Source organism: Pezoporus occidentalis, unplaced genomic scaffold (genome assembly GCF_034315485.1).
Source record: "Pezoporus occidentalis ecotype Australia unplaced genomic scaffold, CSIRO_AGI_Poc_V1 ctg447, whole genome shotgun sequence".
Lineage (NCBI taxonomy): Eukaryota > Metazoa > Chordata > Aves > Psittaciformes > Psittacidae > Pezoporus > Pezoporus occidentalis.
The window spans coordinates 1-22284 of record NW_026915777.1 but is presented as its reverse complement, the minus strand read 5'-3'; the positions used below and the strand labels follow the sequence as shown (position 1 = coordinate 22284).

General features: G+C 61.9%; 2 protein-coding genes across 2 annotated transcripts in view; one reads left to right on the top strand and one right to left on the bottom strand.

Annotated features, from left to right (window-relative positions):
* CLPB (ClpB family mitochondrial disaggregase) overlaps positions 1-7485 on the bottom strand; it is a 55835-nt gene extending 48350 nt beyond the window's left edge. Inside the window, exons 1-2 of the mRNA XM_062635057.1 lie at positions 6930-7485; positions 5376-5427 (exon numbers count right to left, since the gene is read on the bottom strand). Coding sequence (XP_062491041.1) covers positions 5376-5427; positions 6930-7470 — 593 coding nt within the window. The 5' untranslated portion in view covers positions 7471-7485. The remainder of the gene's footprint in view (positions 1-5375; positions 5428-6929) is intronic.
* Positions 7486-9815: 2330 nt separating this feature from the next.
* STARD10 (StAR related lipid transfer domain containing 10) lies at positions 9816-19248 on the top strand. Its single transcript, XM_062635056.1, has 6 exons — positions 9816-10001; positions 15145-15292; positions 15444-15547; positions 15648-15765; positions 18117-18169; positions 19005-19248. The coding sequence occupies exons 1-6, from the start codon at positions 9840-9842 to the stop codon at positions 19230-19232; spliced, it is 813 nt and encodes a 270-aa protein (XP_062491040.1). The 5' UTR covers positions 9816-9839; the 3' UTR covers positions 19233-19248.
* The last annotated feature ends 3036 nt before the right edge of the window (positions 19249-22284 follow it).

The window sequence follows — 22284 nt, the reverse complement described above, 5'->3', positions numbered from 1 at the left end:
TGAACTTAGCCCCCCCCAACAATGGGTGCTCCGGGTGAGGGCAAGGGAAAAGGGGGGGGGGACACCCCTCGGGATGTGCCCCTTGCACCAGCGGGAGGATGGAACCATCCCAAGGCAACGACGGCTCCGGACATGGAAGCACAAGGAGAGGGGAAGGAGCAGAGGGAGAACGTGGAGCTGCTGCAAGGGCTCCAATGCGGGTGCTGGCTCCCGACTGCTCCTCAAGCACCCGTGGTCACCCCTGGGAACACACACGAGCCCACAAGCGCTGCTGCAGGGGCGGAAGGGACAAGCAGAGGAGCAGTGTTAGGTCCCAAGGTGTCCCTAAAGCACACAGAACCAACAGGCCATGAGGAGAGGGGATGGCCAAGGAGAAGCGCCTGGAAGGGGATGCTCAGAGCCCAAGGGAAGCCCTCAGAAATCCAGGTTGCAGGAAGGAAACAGATCCTGGATGAGAGCGGGGCTGTCTGAGGGGGGAGAAGCACAGAAAGGGAGAACCCAGGTGATGGGGACGCAGAGGCACAGACATGGGGAGATGCCAAACTCCATCCCACGTCCAGAGCCTGGAGATGCCTCAGCTCTAGGAGAAGGCTTTGCTTTTCCAAACAGGCTGAAAGAATGGCATCACGGAATCCTGGAATGGGTTGGGGTGAAGGGAGCTTAAAGCTCATCTAAAGCCACAGGCAGGGACCTGTTCCATAGAGCAGCTTGCTCCAAGCCCCTGTGTCCAACCTGGCCTTGAACACTGCCAGGGATGGGGCAGCCACAGCTTCTCTGGGCACCCTGTGCCAGCACCTCAGCATCCTCCCAGGGAAGAGCTTCTGCCTAAGAGCTCAGCTCAGTCTCCCCTCGGGCAGGTTCAAGCCATTCCCCTTGGCCTGGCCCTACAGGCCCTTGTCCCAAGCCCCTCTCCAGCTTTCCTGCAGCCCCTTCAGGCACTGGAGCTGCTCTAAGGGCTTCCCTTCAGGAGTCTTCTCTTCTCCAGGCTGAACTGGATGAGCTCCAACCCAAAGCGCTCCATAACTGCATGGCTCACACTGCACTGGGGGCCTCTCCATGCCCTGCTGCCTCAGGTGTGCTCAGAGCACAAAGGATCAGCCCCTTCCACAAGAGCCTCCTTGCTCCCCAGCCCGCGTCACCACCAGTGAGCAGCGCACCCAGGCTGGGACCCTTCAGCTCCTCTCCCACAGCCCCAGGGCTGATGTGCCAGGAGCAGGCCAACCCCATGGCACAGTGCTTGGGACAGAGGCACTTCCAGAGTGGAATTGTGTGCATCACGTGCTCCGGAGCACAGCTCACACCAGCATGCCTGCAACCGATCCCAACGGGAACGCTGTGGGGAGGGAACACAGCAGTGGGAGCAAACCTCTCTGTGCCAGCAATGGGAGATGGTATCTCCCAGTGGAATGAAGCAGGGGGCTGTGAGGGTCCAGATCACGCTGCTCCTCGCTGGGAAGAGCAGCCTGATGCTCCTGTTGGGATCAGGACCTCCCGTCACGTGGAACCGCACCTCTGGTGCCTGCAACGCGAGGGAGAAGCTCCAGAGAGAGCAGCAGGAGCTGGGTCAGAGCTGACACCAGGGGTGATGCTCAGCTGAGGCACAGCCACCCTTTGGGGCTCCAAACGTGACTGAGCTCTCCCAAATGAGCCTGGAGAGAGCAGCCGGAGCTGACGTGGAGCTTCCTGCCCCCTCCACGGCTGCCTGGATCCCCTGGGAGCTCCTGGGCACCTCCACATCCCATCAGCAGGCGGATCTGGGCTGGTGCCTGCTGCTGGGAATGAGGCTGCCGGGAGCTGGGCCACAGGCTCCGTGTTTCCATGAGTCACTGCCCTGAGTGCTCAGAACACTGCTCCATCACCCTCAGGCAGGAGGAAGCTCTGCTCTGAGCCTGCTCTTTGGTGGGTGCTTGGTAAGGCACCAGGCTGGACCACGGAGCATCACTGTTAAGAGGAACACAGGGGGATTGAGGCAGTTCTCCCTGGCTCTGCTTCTTCCTTTGCTTCCAAACATGTGGAATCACTGAGGTTGAGAGGAATTAAACTGTTGACATTCGTTCGGTGTTACCATCTGTACAGGCTGATGGTGGGGAGGGCCTGAAGGGAAGAGCTCGTTTGCTCCAAAGGCAATGGTCACACAAGCTCATAGAATCCAAGACTGGTTTGGGATGAAGTGACCTTAAAGCTCCTCCAGTCCCAACCCCTGCCACGGGCAGGGACCCCTTCCACTGGAGCAGCTTGCTCCAAGCCCCTGTGTCCAACCTGCCCTTGAGCACTGCCAGGGATGGGGCAGCCACAGCTTCTCTGGGCACCCTGTGCCAGCGCCTCAGCACCCTCCCAGGGAAGAGCTTCTGCCTAAGAGCTCAGCTCAGACTCCCCTCGGGCAGGTTCAAGCCATTCCCCTTGGCCTGGCCCTACATCCCTTGTCCCAAGCCCCTCTCCTGCCTTCCTGCAGCCCCTTCAGGCACTGGAGCTGCTCTAAGGGCTCCCCTTCAGGAGTCTTCTCTTCTCCAGGCTGAACTGGATGGGCTCCAACCCAAAGCGCTCCATAACTGCATGGCTCACACTGCACTGGGGGCCTCTCCATGCCCTGCTGCCTCAGGTGTGCTCAGAGCACAAAGGATCAGCCCCTTCCACAAGAGCCTCCTTGCTCCCCAGCCCGCGTCACCACCAGTGAGCAGCGCACCCAGGCTGGGACCCTTCAGCTCCTCTCCCACAGCCGCAGGGCTGATGTGCCAGGAGCAGGCCAACCCCATGGCACAGTGCTTGGGACAGAGGCACTTCCAGAGTGGAATTGTGTGCATCACGTGCTCCGGAGCACAGCTCACACCAGCATGCCTGCAACCGATCCCAACGGGAACGCTGTGGGGAGGGAACACAGCAGTGGGAGCAAACCTCTCTGTGCCAGCAATGGGAGATGGTATCTCCCAGTGGAATGAAGCAGGGGGCTGTGAGGGTCCAGATCACGCTGCTCCTCGCTGGGAAGAGCAGCCTGATGCTCCTGTTGGGATCAGGACCTCCCGTCACGTGGAACTGCACCTCTGGTGCCTGCAACGTGAGGGAGAAGCTCCAGAGAGAGCAGCAGGAGCTGGGTCAGAGCTGACACCAGGGGTGATGCTCAGCTGAGGCACAGCCACCCTTTGGGGCTCCAAACGTGACTGAGCTCTCCCAAATGAGCCTGGAGAGAGCAGCCGGAGCTGACGTGGAGCTTCCTGCCCCCTCCACGGCTGCCTGGATCCCCTGGGAGCTCCTGGGCACCTCCACATCCCATCAGCAGGCGGATCTGGGCTGGTGCCTGCTGCTGGGAATGAGGCTGCCGGGAGCTGGGCCACAGGCTCCGTGTTTCCATGAGTCACTGCCCTGAGTGCTCAGAACACTGCTCCATCACCCTCAGGCAGGAGGAAGCTCTGCTCTGAGCCTGCTCTTTGGTGGGTGCTTGGTAAGACACCAGGCTGGACCACGGAGCATCACTGTTAAGAGGAACACAGGGGGATTGAGGCAGTTGTTCTCCCTGGCTCTGCTTCTTCCTTTGCTTCCAAACACATGGAATCACTGAGGTTGAGAGGAATTAAACTGTCGACATTCGTTCGGTGTTACCATCTGTACAGGCTGATGGTGGGGAGGGCCTGAAGGGAAGAGCTGGTTTGCTCCAAAGGCAATGGTCACACAAGCTCATAGAATCCAAGACTCGTTTGGGATGAAGGGACCTTAAAGCTCCTCCAGTCCCAACCCCTGCCACGGGCAGGGACCCCTTCCATAGAGCAGCTTGCTCCAAGCCCTTGTGTCCAACCTGGCCTCGAGCACTGCCAGGGATGGGAACCCCCAAGTCCTCCTCCTCAGGCTCCATCCCATCTCTCCCAGGCTGTGTTTGTGCTGGGACTGCCCCAACCCAAGGGCAGGACCTTGCCCTTGGCCTGGTTGAGCTCCATGAGGCTCCCATGGGCATCCCAGGGGTGATTCCCTGCACCCCATCATCCCACAGGGGGATCTTTAGGGGACCTCATCTCTTCCAAGAGAGAGACCACAGCTCTTTGGGATGAGGGCCACAGTTCTCAAAGCTCTTCCCTTCCCTGCCTCCAGCACAGCCTCTGCTTCCTGGAGCCTCTCTCTACCCTCTTCTCCCTCCCCAGATAAACCCATCTATGACTTAACTGATGGCCTGGAAGTCTGGGTACCTCACAGCACCCTCTCCCACGGGTCCATCTCCTGCCCTCAGACCAAAAGCTTCCATTTCCTCCTCACTGTAAGGCATAAAGGGGCGGTGGGGAGGTGGCGGCTGGACGAGGCCCTTGATGAAGTCCAGCTGCCCAGCTCCTGCAGCAGGAAAGCCAAGGGAGGGCCCAGCAGCAGACGGGGAGAGCACGGAGCAGGCTCTGGCAGTGACAGCCAGGAGGTGGCTGCTTCCCATCATCAGCGAGGGGAGGGGAGGGGATGCAGAGGTGAACAGCATCGATAAGCACGAGAGCAGCGGCCCGGCCCCGCTCGGCTCTGCTGGCCTGGCCTCAGGACACGGGTGCTGACAGCACACACTGAGCCTCTCCATCCCGCTGCGGGGCCTGAGCACGCAGGAGCTCGGCCCTGCAGCCTCTGTGGTGTCCCATCAGGGCTTAAACCATGGCACAGAGCTGAGCTGAGCCTAAAAGCACACAGAACACCACCACCGGGGCAGGCTCCCCTCTCCTTTGTGCTGGAAGCAGGGACAGCAGCTTTGGGAGGATGGGTTGGGAATGGGGGGAGTGTGGGGAGGGCGCTGCCTGCTCCTGGGTGCAGCCCCAGCACGGAGCTCAGCGCCAGGCTCCTGCCCTGCCAGGCACCAGCGTGGGCAGTGGCAAAGCAAAGCACCCTCAAGGAAGGGCACTGGTGCCTCCCGTGGCAGCTCTGCAGCAGCTGTGGTGTTCCTGGGCTCGGGAAGCTGGTGGGGAAGAGGAATGCAGCAGGGAGAGGCGGCAGGAAAGGGACAGGGGTGCTGCGTGGGAGGCAGCTCCCCATGGAGCAGGACTGGGAGGGAGTCACGGGATGGGTTGGGATGAAGGGAGCTTAAAGCTCATCCAAAGCCACAGGCAGGGACACCTCACACTGGAGCAGCTTGCTCCAAGCACCTGTGTCCAACCTGGCCTTGAGCACTGCCAGGGATGGGGCAGCCACAGCTTCTCTGGGCACCCTGTGCCATGGCCATGGGGATCCAAGCTGGAGAGCTGAGTGCTCCAAGGGCTGCAGGAGCAGCTCCAGCTGCTCCATCCCTTGGGACACCTGCTTGGACACTGCCACCTGGGAGCCACGGCAGGCACGAAGGACGAGGTCACCCTCAGCAAGTGCTGACAGAGCTCGGGGGCCTTCCCAGCCCAGGGCAGCAGCAGCATCCCACCAATCCTGCTCACCTGCTGACCTCTGGAACGTTGTTGAACCTGGCGGCTTCCAGCAGAGCATCTTCTGGAAAGGGAGAAAGAATGGGAAGTGAGTTCCCAGGGACCAGCCCCACAGCCCCCAGAGAAGCTGGGGCTGCCCCATCCCTGGCAGCGCTCAAGGCCAGGTTGGACACAGGGGCTTGGAGCAAGCTGCTCTGTGGAAGGGGTCCCTGCCCGTGGCAGGGGGCTGGCAATGGAGGAGCTTTAAGGTCCCTTCATCCCAACCCGTTCCATGATTCCATGCTCAGCAGACACAGCAGCCCCCTGCCCGCTGCATCCTAACAGGAGAGCTCCCCCAGGAGCACGATGGACCCAGGGATGTGAACGGCTCCTTCCTGGTCTCTCCCATATCCCCAGGGACACCTCCTCTTACACTGGGGGTGCTGCCGGTCTCTGCCTCTGAAGGTGCCATGGCACGGGCCTGGGAATGGCTGGAGCAGAGGGGGAAGGTCCTGCTGGGACACACAGGGATGAGCCAGGGCAGGCTCCAGCAAGGGCCCAAGCGACTCCCAACGGAAGGAACAGAGCAAACCCAGCAGCCACAGCCTCACCCCCACGGAGCTGCTGCCGTGGGCCCGCAATGACACCTCCTGGCTGCCGAGGGTAAGGGCAGCACCCAGCGCTGGGACCAGCAGAGCCCTGCTGGGGCATGGCGGTGCGGGGACATCCCCCCAGGGGCCCAGCCCTCGGCTGCTTCCTGCTCCTTTCCCTTCTCCCGGTCCTTCCCAGCCTCTGCCTTGTGTCTTTAAGGTGCCCTCCTCAGAGCAGCCAAACACAGGGCGCTGCCCCGTGCACCCCATCCCCTGCGCTGAGCGCTCCTCTCTTGGGGCACGAGCACCCGAAGCTCACAGGGGTCTGAAGGGACCTCAAAGCTCCTCCAGCTCCAACCCCTGCCACGGGCAGGGACCCCTTCCATAGAGCAGCTTGCTCCAAGCCCCTGTGTCCAGCCTGGCCTTGAGCACTGCCAGGGATGGGGCAGCCACAGCTTCTCTGGGCACCCTGTGCCAGCGCCTCAGCACCCTCCCAGGGAAGAGCTTCTGCCTAAGAGCTCAGCTCAGTCTCCCCTGGGGCAGGTTAAAGCCATTCCCCTTGGCCTGTCCCTACATCCCTTGTCCCAAGCCCCTCTCCAGCTTTCCTGCAGCCCCTTCAGGCACTGGAGCTGCTCTCAGGTCTCCCCTTCAGGAGCCTTCTCTTCTCCAGGCTGCCCCAGCCCAGCTCTCTCAGCCTGGCTGCGGGGCAGAGCTGCTCCAGCCCTCGCAGCAGCTCCATGGCCTCCTCCGGTCCCTCCGGTGCCAACACCCCGCCCCAGCGCGGTGACACGGGCCTGAGGCCGCACAGCAAGGCCCAGACCCAAACCGGGCTCCTCACGGCGGCAGCTCCATCCCTTCCCTCCTCCAGCACCGATATCCCGTGCTCTGCTCGAGAGCTCACCCCGGGGCGGGCTCCATGGCCCAGGAGGCACCCCCCGTCCCCGTCCCCGTCCCCGTCCCCGTCCCCGTCCCCGCCGGGCCGAGCAGCAATAGTCACCCTTGGACCGCCGGTCCCGCAGGTAGCAGAGGGCCAGGGCCGCAGCCAGGCCGGGCAGCACGGCTCCGCTCCGCCGCCCCTCGGGCTCCCCTCCATGGGGCCGCGGGCGCTGGGGACCCACAGCACACGGCGGCGGCGCTCCACGGGGCACGGCGGGCACCGGGCCGGGCCGGGCAGTGCTGGGGGGCTGCGGGGGGGCCGGCCCCGGGACCTGCTGCTCACCCATGGGGGTCCCCATGGGGCCTGGCCCCACTGCTAAAGGGGACCCTATGGGGCCTGGCCCCACTGCTAAGGGGGTCCCCATGGGGCCTGGCCCCACGGACAGGGGCCGCCCCCCGGGGCTCTGCCCCCGCCATGACACCCCCAGGCCCGGTGGCGCGGACCGCCGGCGCCCCCTGCCGGCCCAGCCCGCCCCCAGCCGCGGCCCGGCGCCCCCGGCCCCCTCAGGCACCGCGGCCGGCGGAGCCCCGGGGCCGGGCCGCGCCCGCAGGAGCCGCGCCAGCCCCGGTGGCGGCGGGCGGGCCGCGAGGGAGGTCAGCATCGTCCCGGTGCGCGCCGCCGGTGCCGCCCGAGCCCCCTCCGAGCCGATGGAAGCCGGTGAGGCAAGATGGCGGCAGCCGGCAAGCCGGCGCAGTCAGAGCGGCCGCTGCGCAAAGCCTGCTGGGAGTTGTAGTCCCCCGCCGCGGCCTCCGCTGGGTTAGCGGCGCGGCTGCGGACTACAACACCCAGGGGGCGCCGGGGCACCGCGCCGCGCCCGGGGCATGCCGGGAAATGGCAGGGGTGGAGCCACGGGTTCGAGACCCGGCTGGGCCTGCTGGGGCAGGAGCAGCGCTCACGCACGTGTGTACGTAAACACACATGTACACGTGTGTACACACGCATGTGCTCATACACGTGTGTACGTAAACACACATGTACACGTGTGCACACACGCATGTGCTCATACACGTGTGTACGTAAACACACATGTACACGTGTGTACACACGCATGTGCTCATACACGTGTGTACGTAAACACACATGTACACGTGTGTACACACGCATGTGCTCATACACGTGTGTACGTAAACACACATGCACACGTGTGCACATACACGTGTACATACACAGACATGTACACATGTACACGTGTGCACATACACATGCATGTGCTCATACACATGTGTACATACACACACATGTACACATGCACAAGTGTGTACATACGCATGTACTCATACACGTACATACGCATGTGTTCATACACACGTGTACATACACATACACACGTGTGTACATACACGTGCTCATACACACGTGTGTACATACGCATGTGCTCATACGCGTGTACATACACACATGTACACATGCACACTGTGTACATACGCATGTGCTCATACGTGTACATACATGAATGTGCTCATACACATGTGCACATGCACACACGTGCACACACGTGCACACACATGCACACACGTAATCCCACACATCGGATTGCACCTGCATACATGCACATGCAGAGGAGTGCACGTACATATTCACTCCCACACACGTACATATGCACTCCCACACACGTATGTGTGCTTGGGAGAGCACACGCGTGTACACATGTACTCACACGCATGCACACATGGGGCACGCACACGCATGAACACACACATACAGTCACACGTGAACATACAGTCATGCACATGCATGGGCACACAGGATTCACAGACATATGTGCGCATACATATGCACTCACGTGAACATGCATGTACAGGCACAAGCAGCTGCACACAGAGGTGCACTCACATCTGTTCACACATGTACATGCACACACATGGGCACGTGCATGCAGCGGCACACGTGCACATGTGAACTCACACACATGTGCACCCACACACGTGTGCACAAGCACTGCAGGCTCAGCTTGAGGCCTCGGCTCACCCATGCAGGGCTTGCACACGTGCAGGTGCTCCCTGTGTGTGCACATGTGTGTGCGTGTGAGGGCACCCGTGTGTGTGCGTGTGCATGCACCCATGTGTGTGCACATGTGTGTGCGTGTGAGGGCACCCATGTGTGTGCACATGTGTGTGTGTGAGTGCACCCATGTGCGTGCATGTCAGTTCATGTATGTAAATGCATGTGTCTGCGCATGTATATGAGTTTGAATGCACATGTATGTATATATGTGTGTGAATCCTGTGTGCACATGCACATAGGTGCCTGCGTGCATGAGTGCACATGTGTGTGCATACATGTGCATGACTGCATGTGTGTGAGTACACACGTATGTGTGTGCATGTCTGTGAATCATGTGTGTGCATGTACATACATGCCGGGGTGTGAGCATGCCTGTGTGCATGGGTGCCCTTATGTGTACATGCACATACATGCCTGAACGTGCGCACATTCATGCGCATGTCAATGCATGTGTGTGCATGCATGTACATGACTGTGAATCACCTGTGCGCATGCCTGTATTAGTGCATGTGTGTGCATGCACACGCATGCCTCTGTGCACGCATGTAAGAATGCACATACATGCGCATCCGTGCCCACGCCTGTGTGCACACCCGTATGCATGAGCCCACGTGTCTGTGCAGTCACGTATGTGCCACTGTGTCTGTGAGCGCGCCCATGTGATGGTGCCCGTGAAGGACATGTACATGTATGAACACGCGTGTTTGTGTGCGCACTGCGGGTGTCCGCGCAACACCTGCGCACATCTGTGCGTGCCCCCCGGTGCCTTCCCCGCTCCCCCCTTCCCCAGTCCCGGTCCCGGTCCCGGTCCCTCCCCTCCCCGCCCCGGGGCCGCCCCGCGCTCCCGGTCCCGCCCCTGCCCATCGCGCACCGCGCACCGGGGATGCCGCCGCCGCCGCCGTAGGTTGGGGGGGGGGGACCGGAGGGACCGGAGCAGGACCGGAGCGGAGCGGAGCGGACCGGACCATGTCGGGTCGCGATAGCGTCCAGATCCCCGACGATCGCGACTTCGGCGCGTTCCGGGCGCTGTGCGAGTCCGAGCGCGGCTGGAGCCTCACCTACAGCAAGGGGGGGGTGGCGGTGTGGGTGCAGCTCCGCGAGCCCGAGCGCGACCTCCACAAGATCAAGGTGAGACCCCGGGATCGGGATCGGGATCGGGAACGGGAACGGGAACCGGCAGCGGGGGCAGCCCCGGAGCGGGGGCCTTGAAGAGGGGGGAAACGAAGGGGGATGCCCCGTAGGGGGGGGGGTGGTGATGGAGGGAAGTGGGGACCTGGGGTGATGCCGCACCCAGGGGTAAGGGGGACCCCGCAGTGAATGGGACTTGGGGGGTGACAGGGAACCCCACAGCGAGTGGGGACCCTCAAGGGATCCAGCATCCAGAAGCAAGGGGGGACCTCACAGTAAGATGGGACTTGGGGGCGATGCAGCAACCTGAAGCAAGGGGGGACCCCAAAGTGAGTGGGGGTTAGGGGGTGATGGAGCACCCTGGGGTGAGCAGGGACCCCAAAGCGAGTGGGGACTTGGGGGTGATGCAGCACCCTGGGGTGAGGAGGGACTCCACAGCAAGCGGGGTCCCTACAGCAAGTGGGGACCCTCAAGTGATGCAGCTCCGTGGGGCAAGGGGGACCCCAAAGTAAGTGTGGACCATGGGGGTGAGCAGGAACTGGCTGCAAGTGGGGACCCCAGGGGTTAGTGGGGACCCTGGGGCAAGTTGGGGACCCTCAAGTGATGCAGCCCCCCCGGGGCGAGCAGGGACCTGGCTGAGCCGTCACCCATCACAAACAGGGACCCCAGGGGTGTCCCAGGGCAGAGCTGCGACAAGGGGGGACCAGGGAGCTGCAGTGGGGTGACGGGGACCCCCCCAGTGCTCGCTGCATGCAGGAGTTGCGGGGTCCTTGTGCTCGCTGTGGTGCTGCCCCGTGCCATGGGGTGGCATCGGTTCCGCAGCCACCGAACACAGACGTGGCAGCGGCGGCACTGGCAGGACCCGTCCCTGGGGTGGCGGCGCCGGTTGGTCCCGGTTCCCATCGGGAATCCCGCCGGGAATCGCCTCTGTTGGCTCCCAGCGCTGGCGCGGCAGAGCCTGGAGGAGTGCTTGGGGGGACAAGGGGTGGCAATGGCCGTCGGTGCTGATCACCGTGCCCGTCACCGTGGTGTCACCATGGGCAGGCTGCGCTGGGCCTGGCTCCGTGGGGCAGCACATCCCGGTCCCCACGCTGAGTCCCCCAAACTCTGCTGATGGCTTTTGGGGTGTTCCTGCATCCCAAAGCGGCTCCGGTGGGATTGGGGCGCTGCTGTGTGTGCAGGGAGGCACTGGGGGTGTCCTGCCCGTTCCCTGCCTGTCCCCTGCCCGTTCCCTGCCTGTTCCCTGCCCGTTCCCTGCCTGTTCCCTGCCCGTCCCCTGCCCGTTCCCTGCCTGTCCCCTGCCCGTTCCCTGCCTGTTCCCTGCCTGTCCCCTGCCCGTTCCCTGCGTCCCCTGCCCGTTCCCTGCCCGTTCCCTGCCCATTCCCTGCCCGTTCCCTGCCCATCCCGACAATCCGGTTGTGCCACGTCCTCCGCCGTGGCTGGGAACCATCCCAAGGTGTGCACCAGGATGTCCTGCTCCGGCGCGTTCCCACCACGGGCAGTTCGTACCCGGCGCCGTCCCTCACCCATCCCCACGTCCTTCCCTGCCCATCCCGGGGCTCCCAGCACCCTCCTGCCTGGATCCTGCTTGGGAAGATCCTGCTGGATGTTCCCGCATGGATGCTGTGTGTGTGCGCAGTGGCGCCGGGGGGACAGCCAGGCTCTAGGATGGGATGCTCCGCCTGGATTTCATGGATGAGCGTGGCATCCAAGCCCCCCCCCCAGCTCCCACCCCTCTTTGGCATCTGCTCTTTTCCCATCAGGAATGCAGCTCTGGTCTAACCTGTTTTCCAGGAGGCTGGAAACAAGGTTGTGATTCATCCCTGGGACATGGGACGCGGCATTCCGTGATCCCAAGGATTGGGGGGACCCCATTTGGGATCCCCCCATCCCATCCTGGTGGATGCTGGGCGATGCTGCCCTGGGGAAGGGGCTCCTTGGGAAGGAGCCATCCCATGGGATGGGGTTGGAGCTGTTCCGGCTGGGACCCCCCAGGTCCCTGCTTGTCCCTTATGACCCTTGCGATGGATGCTAACGAACATGGGTCTTTGTAATGAGCTTAATGACCCCCGTGGCGGCACCCATGGCCATGGGTCCTGCTCCGGGCATGGGGGGGGACATCGTGGGGAGGCCATGGGCACGTCTTGCCTGGGGCAGAGCCGCTGGCACCGGGTGTCACCTTCCTCCTCCTCCTCCTCCTCCTCCTCCTCCTCGCCCCATAGAGTCAATATTGACCCAGGGCTGCGGCACTGCTCCGGGCCGCTCCGTCCCCTCTCCGGGTGACATTCCACGTCCGGAGCACCCACGTCCAGCCCAGCCCATGGGGTGGGAGCTGGGGGTCACCGGCGTGAGGGGCTGACCCTGGACCAGGTGTTGGCTGATGGGGTGGGGGGGACTGAGGTGCAGGAGGTGGGAAATGTGGGGTTGGAGAGGGGCTCCGTGGGGTGGGAGAGGGGCTCCATGGGGTGGGAGAGGGGCTCCATGGGGTTGGAGAAGGGCTCCGTGGGGTTGGAGAGGGGCTCCATGGGGTGGGAGAGGGGCTCCGTGGGGTTGGAGAGGGGCTCCATGGGGTGGGAGAGGGGCTCCATGGGGTGGGAGAGGGGTTCCATGGGATTGGAGAGGGGTTCCATGGGGTTGGAGAGGGGTTCCATGGGGTTGGAGAGGGGCTCCATGGGGTTGGAGAGGGGCTCCATGGGGTTGGAGAGGGGTTCCATGGGGTTGGAGAGGGGCTCCATGGGGTGGGAGAGGGGCTCCATGGGGTGGGAGAGGGGCTCCATGGGGTTGGAGAGGGGTTCCATGGGGTTGGAGAGGAGCTCCATGGGGTGGGAGAGGGGTTCCATGGGGTGGGAGAGGGGCTCCATGGGGTCGGAGAGGGGCTCCATGGGGTTGGAGAGGGGCTCCATGGGGTTGGAGAGGGGCTCCGTGGGGTTGGAGAGGGGCTCCGTGGGGTTGGAGAGGGGCTCCTTGGGGTTGGAGAGGGGCTCCATGGGGTGGGAGAGGGGCTCCATGGGGTGGGAGAGGGGCTCCATGGGGTCTCCGTGGGGTTGGAGAGGGGCTCCATGGGGTTGGAGAGGGGCTCCATGGGGTTGGAGAGGGGCTCCATGGGGTTGGAGAGGGGCTCCGTGGGGTGGGAGAGGGGCTCCATGGGGTGGGAGAGGGGCTCTGTGGGGTTGGAGAGGGGCTCTGTGGGGTTGGAGAGGGGCTCCGTGGGGTGGGAGAGGGGCTCCGTGGGGTGGGAGAGGGGCTCCGTGGGGTGGGATGGGGTTGGAGAGGGGTTCCATGGGGTTGGAGAGGGGCTCCATGGGGTGGGAGAGGGGCTCCATGGGGTGGGAGAGGGGCTCCGTGGGGTGGGAGAGGGGCTCCATGGGGTGGGAGAGGGGCTCCGTGGGGTGGGAGAGGGGCTCCGTGGGGTTGGAGAGGGTCTCCGTGGGGTGGGAGAGGGGCTCCGTGGGGTGGGAGAGGGGTTCCATGGGGTTGGAGAGGGGTTCCATGGGGTTGGAGGGGGGCTCCATGGGGTGGGAGAGGGGTTCCATGGGGTTGGAGAGGGGCTCCATGGGGTGGGAGAGGGGCTCCGTGGGGTTGGAGAGGGGCTCCGTGGGGTTGGAGAGGGTCTCCGTGGGGTGGGAGAGGGGCTCCGTGGGGTTGGGGCCAGGCTCCAGCTCCTTCACCCTCACCCAGCCCCAGCAGCCCCCCAGCTCCGGGGTGCAGCAGGGTCCGGAGGCACCGTTGGGATGAGCCCTTTGTGGGGCTGATCCCGGTTCCCAGCTCGGGCCCATCCCGGTGCAGGAGGATGGGGCCGTGGCTCCTCCTTTCTCCTCCTCCTCCTCCTCCCAAGCTGTCCCCCCCATGCCGTGCACCATCCGTGGCCCCAGTGCCAAACTGGGCCTGACTGGGCTGAGCTGCTGGTTGGGGTCCAGCTCCATTGGGGTTGAGGACCATGAGAGGAGACCCTCACCGGGGGTCCATGGCCTCCTCCTCACTCGGGGGGCTCCCATGGCCCCCTCCTTCTTAGGGCTCTCCATGGCCATTGACCCATCTAAGGTGTCCCCACGGCTGCCCTCCTTCGTGGGGACCCCCATGGCTGCCCTCCTTGGGGACCCCATGGTCACCCTTCCACCTGGGGTCCCCACTGTTGTCATTCCTTTTGGGTGTCCCCATGGTCACCTTCCCACCCAACTGCGTGGTTCCAGGGTTGATGATGGGATCAGTGCAGTGGGATGGATGGAGCTGGGTGTTTCCAGGGTTGATGATGGGATCAGCGCAGTGGGAGGGATGGATCTGAGTGTTTCCAATGTTAATGATGGGATCAGTGCAGTGGGATGGATGGATCCGGGTGATTCCAGGGTTGATGATGGGATTAATGCAGTGGGATGGTTTTATCTGGGTGTCTGTAGTGTTGATGATGGGATCAGTGCAGTGGGATGGATGGATGCAGGTGTCTCCAGTTGATGATGGGATCAATGCAGTGGGATGGATGGATCTGAGTGTTTCTGGTGTTGATGATGGGATCAATGCAGTGGGATGGATGGAGCTGGGTGTTTCCAAGGTCGATGATGGGATCAGTGCAGTGGGATGGATGGACCTGGGTGATTCCAGTGTTGATGATGGGATCAGTGCAGTGGGATGGATGGATGCAGGTGTCTCCAGTGCTGATGATGGGATCAGTGCAGTGGGATGGATGGACCCAGGTGATTCCAGTGTTGATGATGGGATCAGTGCAGTGGGATGGATGGAGCTGGGTGGCTGCAGTGCTGATGATGGGATCAGTGCAGTGGGATGGATGGAGCTGGGTGTTTCCAGGGTTGATGATGGGATCAGTGCAGTGGGATGGATGGAGCTGGGTGTCTGCAGTGTTGATGATGGGATCAGTGCAGTGGGATGGATGGAGCTGGGTGTCTGCAGTGTTGATGATGGGATCAGTGCAGTGGGATGGATGGATCTGGGTGTCTCCAGTGTTGATGATGGGATCAATGCAATGGGATGGATGGAGCTGGGTGTCTGCAGTGTTGATGATGGGATCAGTGCAGTGGGATGGATGGAGCTGGGTGTCTCCAGTGCTGATGATGGGATCAGTGCAGTGGGATGGATGGATTCGGGTGTCTCCACCGGGTCCCCATGGCCACCCGCCTGTGGCGTGCTGCAGTGCAGGATGGAGTGCCGGGACGTGCCGGCAGAGACCCTCTATGACGTGCTGCACGACATCGAGTACCGCAAGAAGTGGGACACCAACGTCATCGAGACCTTCGACATCGGGAAGCTCACCGTCAACTCCGACGTGGGCTACTACGCCTGTGAGCACGGCCGTGGGTCCCGTGGTGATGGAGGCTCCCTCAGCCTGGGGCTGGCGGTGCCCATGGTGCCTGGGGGGACCTGGCACCATTCCGGGTGGGCTCTGGGGGTTTGCTCATGCCGGGAGGGGTCTCTCCCCATTGCTGTCCATAGGGAAGTGCCCCAAGCCCCTCAAGAACCGGGATGTCATCACGCTGCGCTCCTGGCTGCCCATGGGCAACGACTACATCATCATGAACTACTCCGTCAAGCACCCTGTGAGTGCGCTGAGGGGGTCCCATGGGTGCTGCCTGCGCTGGGGTGGGTGGATGGGGGATGCCTGAACCCACCCCATGTCCCCCCGGTGTCCCCGTGCAGAAGTACCCCCCACGGAAGGACATGGTCCGAGCCGTCTCCATCCAGACGGGGTACCTGATCGAGGGGACGGGGGCCAAGAGCTGCACCATCACCTACCTGGCGCAGGTGGACCCCAAAGGTAAAGGGGGGACCCCCATCCCCTGCCCAGCACCCTGGGGGGCTCAGGCCACCCCTGGGGACAGACACCCTCTGGTTAGGGGTGGTCCTGATGGATCAGCTGAGATGGATCACAGAACCATGGGATCAGTGCAGTGGGATGGATGGAGCTGGGTGTTTCCAGGGTTGATGATGGGATCAATGCTGTGGGATGGATGGATCCGGGTGTTTCCAGTGTTGATGATGGGATCAATGCAGTGGGATGGATGGATCCGGGTGTTTCCAGGGTTGATGATGGGATCAATGCAGTGGGATGGATGGATCTGTGTGTTTCCAGGGTTGATGATGGGATCAGTGCAGTGGGATGGATGGATCCGGGTGTTTCCAGGGTTGATGATGGGATCAGCACAGTGGGATGGATGGAGCTGGGTGTTTCCAGTGTTGATGATGGGATCAGTGCAGTGGGGTGGATGGATCCGGGTTTTACCAGGGTGGATGATGGGATCAATGCAGTGGGATGGATGGATCCAGGTGTTTCCAGGGTTGATGATGGGATCAGCGCAGTGGGATGGATGGATGGATCTGGGTGTTTCCAGTGTTGATGATGGGATCAGTGCAGTGGGATGGATGGATGCAGGTGTCTCCAGTGTTGATGATGGGATCAATGCAGTGGGATGGATGGAGCTGGGTGTTTCCAGGGTTGATGATGGGATCAATGCAGTGGGATGGATGGAGCTGGGTGTTTCCAGTGTTGATGATGGGATCAGCGCAGTGGGATGGATGGATCTGGGTGTTTCCAGTGTTGATGATGGGATCAGCACAGTGGGATGGATGGAGCTGGGTGTTTCCAGGGTTGATGATGGGATCAGTGCAGTGGGATGGATGGATCCGGGTGTTTCCAAGGTTGATGATGGGATCAATTCAGTGGGATGGATGGATCCGGGTGTTTCCAGTGTTGATGATGGGATCAATGCAGTGGGATGGACGGATTCAGGTGTTACCAGGGTTGATGATGGGATCAATGCAGTGGGATGGATGGATCCGGGTGTTTCCAGTGTTGATGATGGGATCAGCGCAGTGGGATGGATGGAGCTGGGTGTTTCCAAGGTTGATGATGGGATCAGTGCAGTGGGATGGATGGATCCGGGTGTTTCCAGGGTTGATGATGGGATCAGTGCAGTGGGATGGATGGAGCTGGGTGTTTCCAGGGTTGATGATGGGATCAATGCAGTGGGATGGATGGATCCGGGTGTTTCCAGTGTTGATGATGGGATCAATGCAGTGGGATGGATGGAGCTGGGTGTTTCCAGTGTTGATGATGGGATCAATGCAGTGGGATGGATGGAGCTGGGTGTTTCCAGTGTTGATGATGGGATCAGTGCAGTGGGATGGATGGATCCGTGTGTTACCAGGGTTGATGATGGGATTAGCGCAGTGGGATGGATGGATCCGGGTGTTTCCAAGGTCGATGATGGGATCAGTGCAGTGGGATGGATGGATCCGGGTGTTTCCAAGGTCGATGATGGGATCAGTGCAGTGGGATGGATGGATCCGGGTGTTTCCAGTGTTGATGATGGGATCAGTGCAGTGGGATGGATGGAGCTGGGTGTTTCCAGGGTTGATGATGGGATCAGTGCAGTGGGATGGATGGAGCTGGGTGTTTCCAAGGTCGATGATGGGATCAGTGCAGTGGGATGGATGGAGCTGGGTGTTTCCAAGGTCGATGATGGGATCAGTGCAGTGGGATGGATGGATCCGGGTGTTTCCAGGCTTGATGATGGGATCAGTGCAGTGGGATGGATGGATCCGGGTGTTTCCAGTGTTGATGATGGGATCAATGCTGTGGGATGGATGGATCCGGGTGTTTCCAGTGTTGATGATGGGATCAATGCAGTGGGATGGATGGAGCTGGGTGTTTCCAGGGTTGATGATGGGATCAATGCAGTGGGATGGATGGAGCTGGGTGTTTCCAGGGTTGATGATGGGATCAATGCAGTGGGATGGATGGAGCTGGGTGTTTCCAGTGTTGATGATGGGATCAATGAAGTGGGATGGACGGATCCATGTGTTTCCCAGAGCTGGGAGGGTAGATGGGTTTCAGGTGTGCTCCATCAGGCAGCAGTGGGATCATCTCAGGATACAAGCGGAGCAGTGGCCCCAGGAGGGAACGTTTTGGGCCCATTCTCTTGAAATGTCCATTTTTGGGGTAGCCAAGATGCTGAAATGGCTTTTTTGGGAAGTAGCAAGAAGCTGCAATGGGAATTCGGGTTGAATCCTGCTTCTCCTCCCTGAGCATCCCTGGATCACCCCGTCCCCTCGCTACAAGATGTCCCCAAGCAGGGACCAGCCCCAATGTGTCTCCTCTTCCCCCAGGTTCCCTTCCCAAGTGGGTGGTGAACAAATCCTCACAGTTCCTGGCTCCCAAGGTGAGTGTGGGAAGCCTTTGGGATGGGGATGGGGATTGGGATAGGATGGGATGGAGATGGGGATAGGATGGGGATGGGGATTGGGGTGGAGATGGGATGGGATAGCAATGGGGGTGGGATGGGGATGGATTGGGATGGAGATGGGGTTGCGGTGGGGAGCAGATAGGGATGGGGATGGGATTGGGATGGGGATGGATTTGGGATGGGGATAGGATGATGGGAATGGGGATGGGGATGGAAATGGGGATGGGAATGGTAATGGGGATGGGGATGGGATGGGTTGGAGGTGGGGATGGGATAGGGACGGAAGGGGGATGGGGATGGAATGGGGACAGGGATAGGGATGGGATGGGGATGGGGATAGGAATGGGGATGGGATGGTATGGTGGGGGTGGGGATGGGATGGGAACGGGGTGGGGTGGGAATGGGGATGGGGATGGGATGGGGATGGGGTGAATGGGGATGGGATGGGGTGGGATGGAGATGGGGTGGGATGGGAAGGGGGATGGGATGGGGATGGGATGGGATGGGTGGGATGGGGATGGGATGGGATGGGTTGGGATGGGATGGGATGGGATGGGATGGGATGGAATGGGATGGGGATGGGGATGGGTGGGATGGGGATGGGATGGCGATGGGATGGGATGGGGATGGATGGGGATGGATGGGGATGGAATGGGATGGGGTTGGGGATGGATGGGGATGGGATGGGATGGGGATGGATGGGGATGGGATGGGATGGGGATGGGATGGGGATGGGGATGGGATGGGGATGGGATGGGATGGGGATGGGGATGGGGATGGGCTGGGGATGCAGTCCCTCCCGCTCCCGCAGGCCATGCGGAAGATGTACAAGGCGTGCCTGAAGTACCCCGAGTGGAAGCAGCGGCACGAGCCGCACTTCAAGCCCTGGCTCTTCCCGGAGCAGAGCCGGCTCCCGGCGCTGGCGCTCTCCGAGCTCTCCCTCCAGCACGCCGATTCCCTGGAGAACATCGACGAGAGCTCCCTCCCGGAGGGCAGGGAGGAGCGCGGCGACGCCAGCGACGAGGACAGCCTCAACTGAGCCCCGGCACCCCTATGGGTCCCCCTGTCCCCATGGGGCTCTATGGTCCATGTGTCCCCATCACCTTATGGGGCTCTACGGTCCGTGTGTCTCCATCACTTTATGGGGCTCTATGGTCTGTGTGTCCCCATCACCTTATGGGGGTCCGTGTGTCTCCATCACTTTATGGGGCTCTATGGTCTGTGTGTCCCCCCAATCCCTATGGGGCTCTATGGTCCATGTGTCCCCCCAATCCCTATGGGGCTCTATGGTCCGTGTGACCCCCACCATAGGGGATCTATGGTCCGTGTGTCCCCATCACCTTATGGGGCTCTATGGTCCATGTGTCCCCCCAGTCCCTATGGGGCTCTATGGTCCATGTGTCCCTATCGCCTTATGGGGCTCTATGGTCCATGTGTCCCCCCAATCCCTATGGGGCTCTATGGTCCATGTGTCCCCATCACCTTATGAGGCTCTATGGTCCATGTGTCTCCATCATCTTATGGGGGTCTATGGCCTGTGTGTCCCCCCCGCCATGGGGGTCTATGGTCCATGTGCCCCCCTATCCCATGGGGGCTCTATGGTCTATGTGTCCCCCACCATGGGGGCTCTATGGTCCATGTGCCCCCCATCCATCACAGCTCATGTCCCTCGTGCACATCATGAACATGACCCAATGCTTTGGGGGGACCCCCAAGTGCCACCCCACTGCTTGGGGACCATAGGGCCATGCTGGGTACCCCCACATTGGGTGTGGGAGTTGGGGGGTATCCGGTCCATTCACAACCATCATCCTCATCCTCATCCCCATCATTGCCCAACCCAAAGTGCTCTTCAGCTCGTGCCCTTCGGGGGGGTGGGAAGAGGTAGAGGGGGGGTCCTGCCATTGCTCCCCAGCCTTTGGGGCACCCCAGCCCCTTTCCCTCTGCTCCCCTGTCCCTTCTCCCCATGGGACCCCCCAAGTGGACCCCCAGGGTTTGGGGGGGGTTGGAGGGAGGGAACATGGGGGGCTAAGGGGGGCTCCCGGCTTGTCCAGGAATGTAGGAGGGGGGCTTGGGGGGGGTTACAGCACATCCATGCAGGTAGAGGGGGAGCTTGGGGGGCTCCTCCTACCCCCAGATGTGCTGGGGGGTCCTTGGGGCACCTCCATGCCTGGTGCCAGGACCTGGGGTGCTCTCAGCACCTCCCTGATGGGGGGCCTGGGGGGTCCCAGTATCTTCAGGTGTGTTGGGGGGGGGGAGCTTTGGGGGTCTGGGGGCACCTCCAGGCGTTCTGGGGGGATCCCCGGTGTCCTCAGGTATGGGGGGGGGCTCTTGGCACCCCAGATGTGCTGGGGGGCATCTCCAGATGTTCTCCAGCATTGGGGGAGACTTGGGCACTCCAGATGTTCTGGGGGGGCTCACCTCCATTCATGTTGTACTTGGGGGCCTCTTAGCATCTGTTGGGGGTCCCAGCATCTTCATTGTGTTCGGGGGGGCTCCTGGCACCCCAGATGTGCTGGGGGGCTCCAGCATCTCCAGATGTTCTAGGGGGGCTCCTGGTACCTCTAAGCCTATTGGGGGGGACTTGGGCACCTCCAGATGTTCTGAGGGGGGGGACTTGGGGCACCTCCATTCATGTTGTCAGGACTTGGGGGCCTCTTAGCATCTGTTGGGGGTCCCAGCATCTTCAGGTGTGTTTGGGGGGGCTCCTGGCACCCCAGATGTGCTGGGGGGCTCCAGCCTCTCAGGCTCCAGATGTGCTGAGGAGGTCCTAAGCCTATTGGAGGGACTTGAGGGGGCTCTGCTGCCATCCCCAGATGTTGGGGGGGGGTCCCTGGGGCCCCCACCCCCGGTGTGTGAGCACTGGGGGCCTCGGCTCGGGAATTGGGGATGGCGGCGGTTTTGTACCTTGATCCGGAGCTGATTATTTAGGAATAAACCAAATGAATCTGGGACAAGGACATGGGGGGGGGGGGGGTGTCTGCATCCTGCGCCTGGGACATGGCCCCATGGGGATCCAGTGGGGAGGAGGGGAGGGCCCTGCCTTGATGCCCCCCAGAGCCACCATTGGACCCATGGCAGTGGTGATGCCACCGTTGGGAGCCCAGCACTAACTGGGGCCACACCAGTAACACCAGTAGGGCCCATGGAACAGCCCAACTGGGGTACAGCCCCCCCAAGATGGGATGCTGAGATGGGGCTGTCAATGGTTCCGTGTTCTCCAGTGTCCAATGGGAAGATGGGATGAATCCAAAGCCTTCGTCCCCATCCCCAGGATCTTCATCATCATCAACCTCTATATGGGCAATAGATGCCAGTAGCCCCCCAAAGCCAGTGTTCCCCCAAGCAGGGGCCCCCAGATCCATGGGGATGAGGCAGGGCAATGGGATACAGGGGGGATGCGATGGGGAGCGATGAGGATGAGGATGGTGGAGAGGGCACCCCAAGAAGGCTTTGCAAGGGCCACTGTTTGAAGTGTGGGGGGGGCAATTGTGGGATGTCCCCATTGTAGGCAGCTCAGCGGGGACCAGGGGTGGATCTGTCACACTGGAGTGATGGGGTTGGGGTGCAAAGGGGGGGTTTGGGGTCTGCGAGGTTTTGGGGTACCCAGAGCCCTTGAGGTTGGGGTGTGCGAGCCTGGACATTGAGCTGGTCTCCACCACTGCTGAGGCTGAGCTTGGGGTGCTGCAATGGGGTGCCGGTGGTGTCCGTGCCCCCCTGTTCTGCTCTGCGCGCTGCAGGGACCACGGTCCAGCTGGATCCATCCCCTGCTCCCTGGTGTCCCTGCGGCGGGGCGGGATGGGGGGGGCTTCACCCCCAAACCACCCCCCTGCGTTATCCCAAATGCAAGGAGCGGGGAATGGGGGATGGGGCGGGGGGGAGCCCCGAGGCTGCCAACAATGGGGTTTTTGTGTGGAGTTCCGGGAATTCCCCCGCTCCCGTTGCCAGGAGCGGGACCAGGCCCCATGGAAGCGGCTTGGAGCGGGGGCTCCGCTGGGACTGGGGGGCAATGGCGGCGCTGGGGGTGCAGATACACCCGGAGGGGGCTCTGGCCCCTCTTCATATGGTGTGATCCAGCCCAGTGCTGCCCA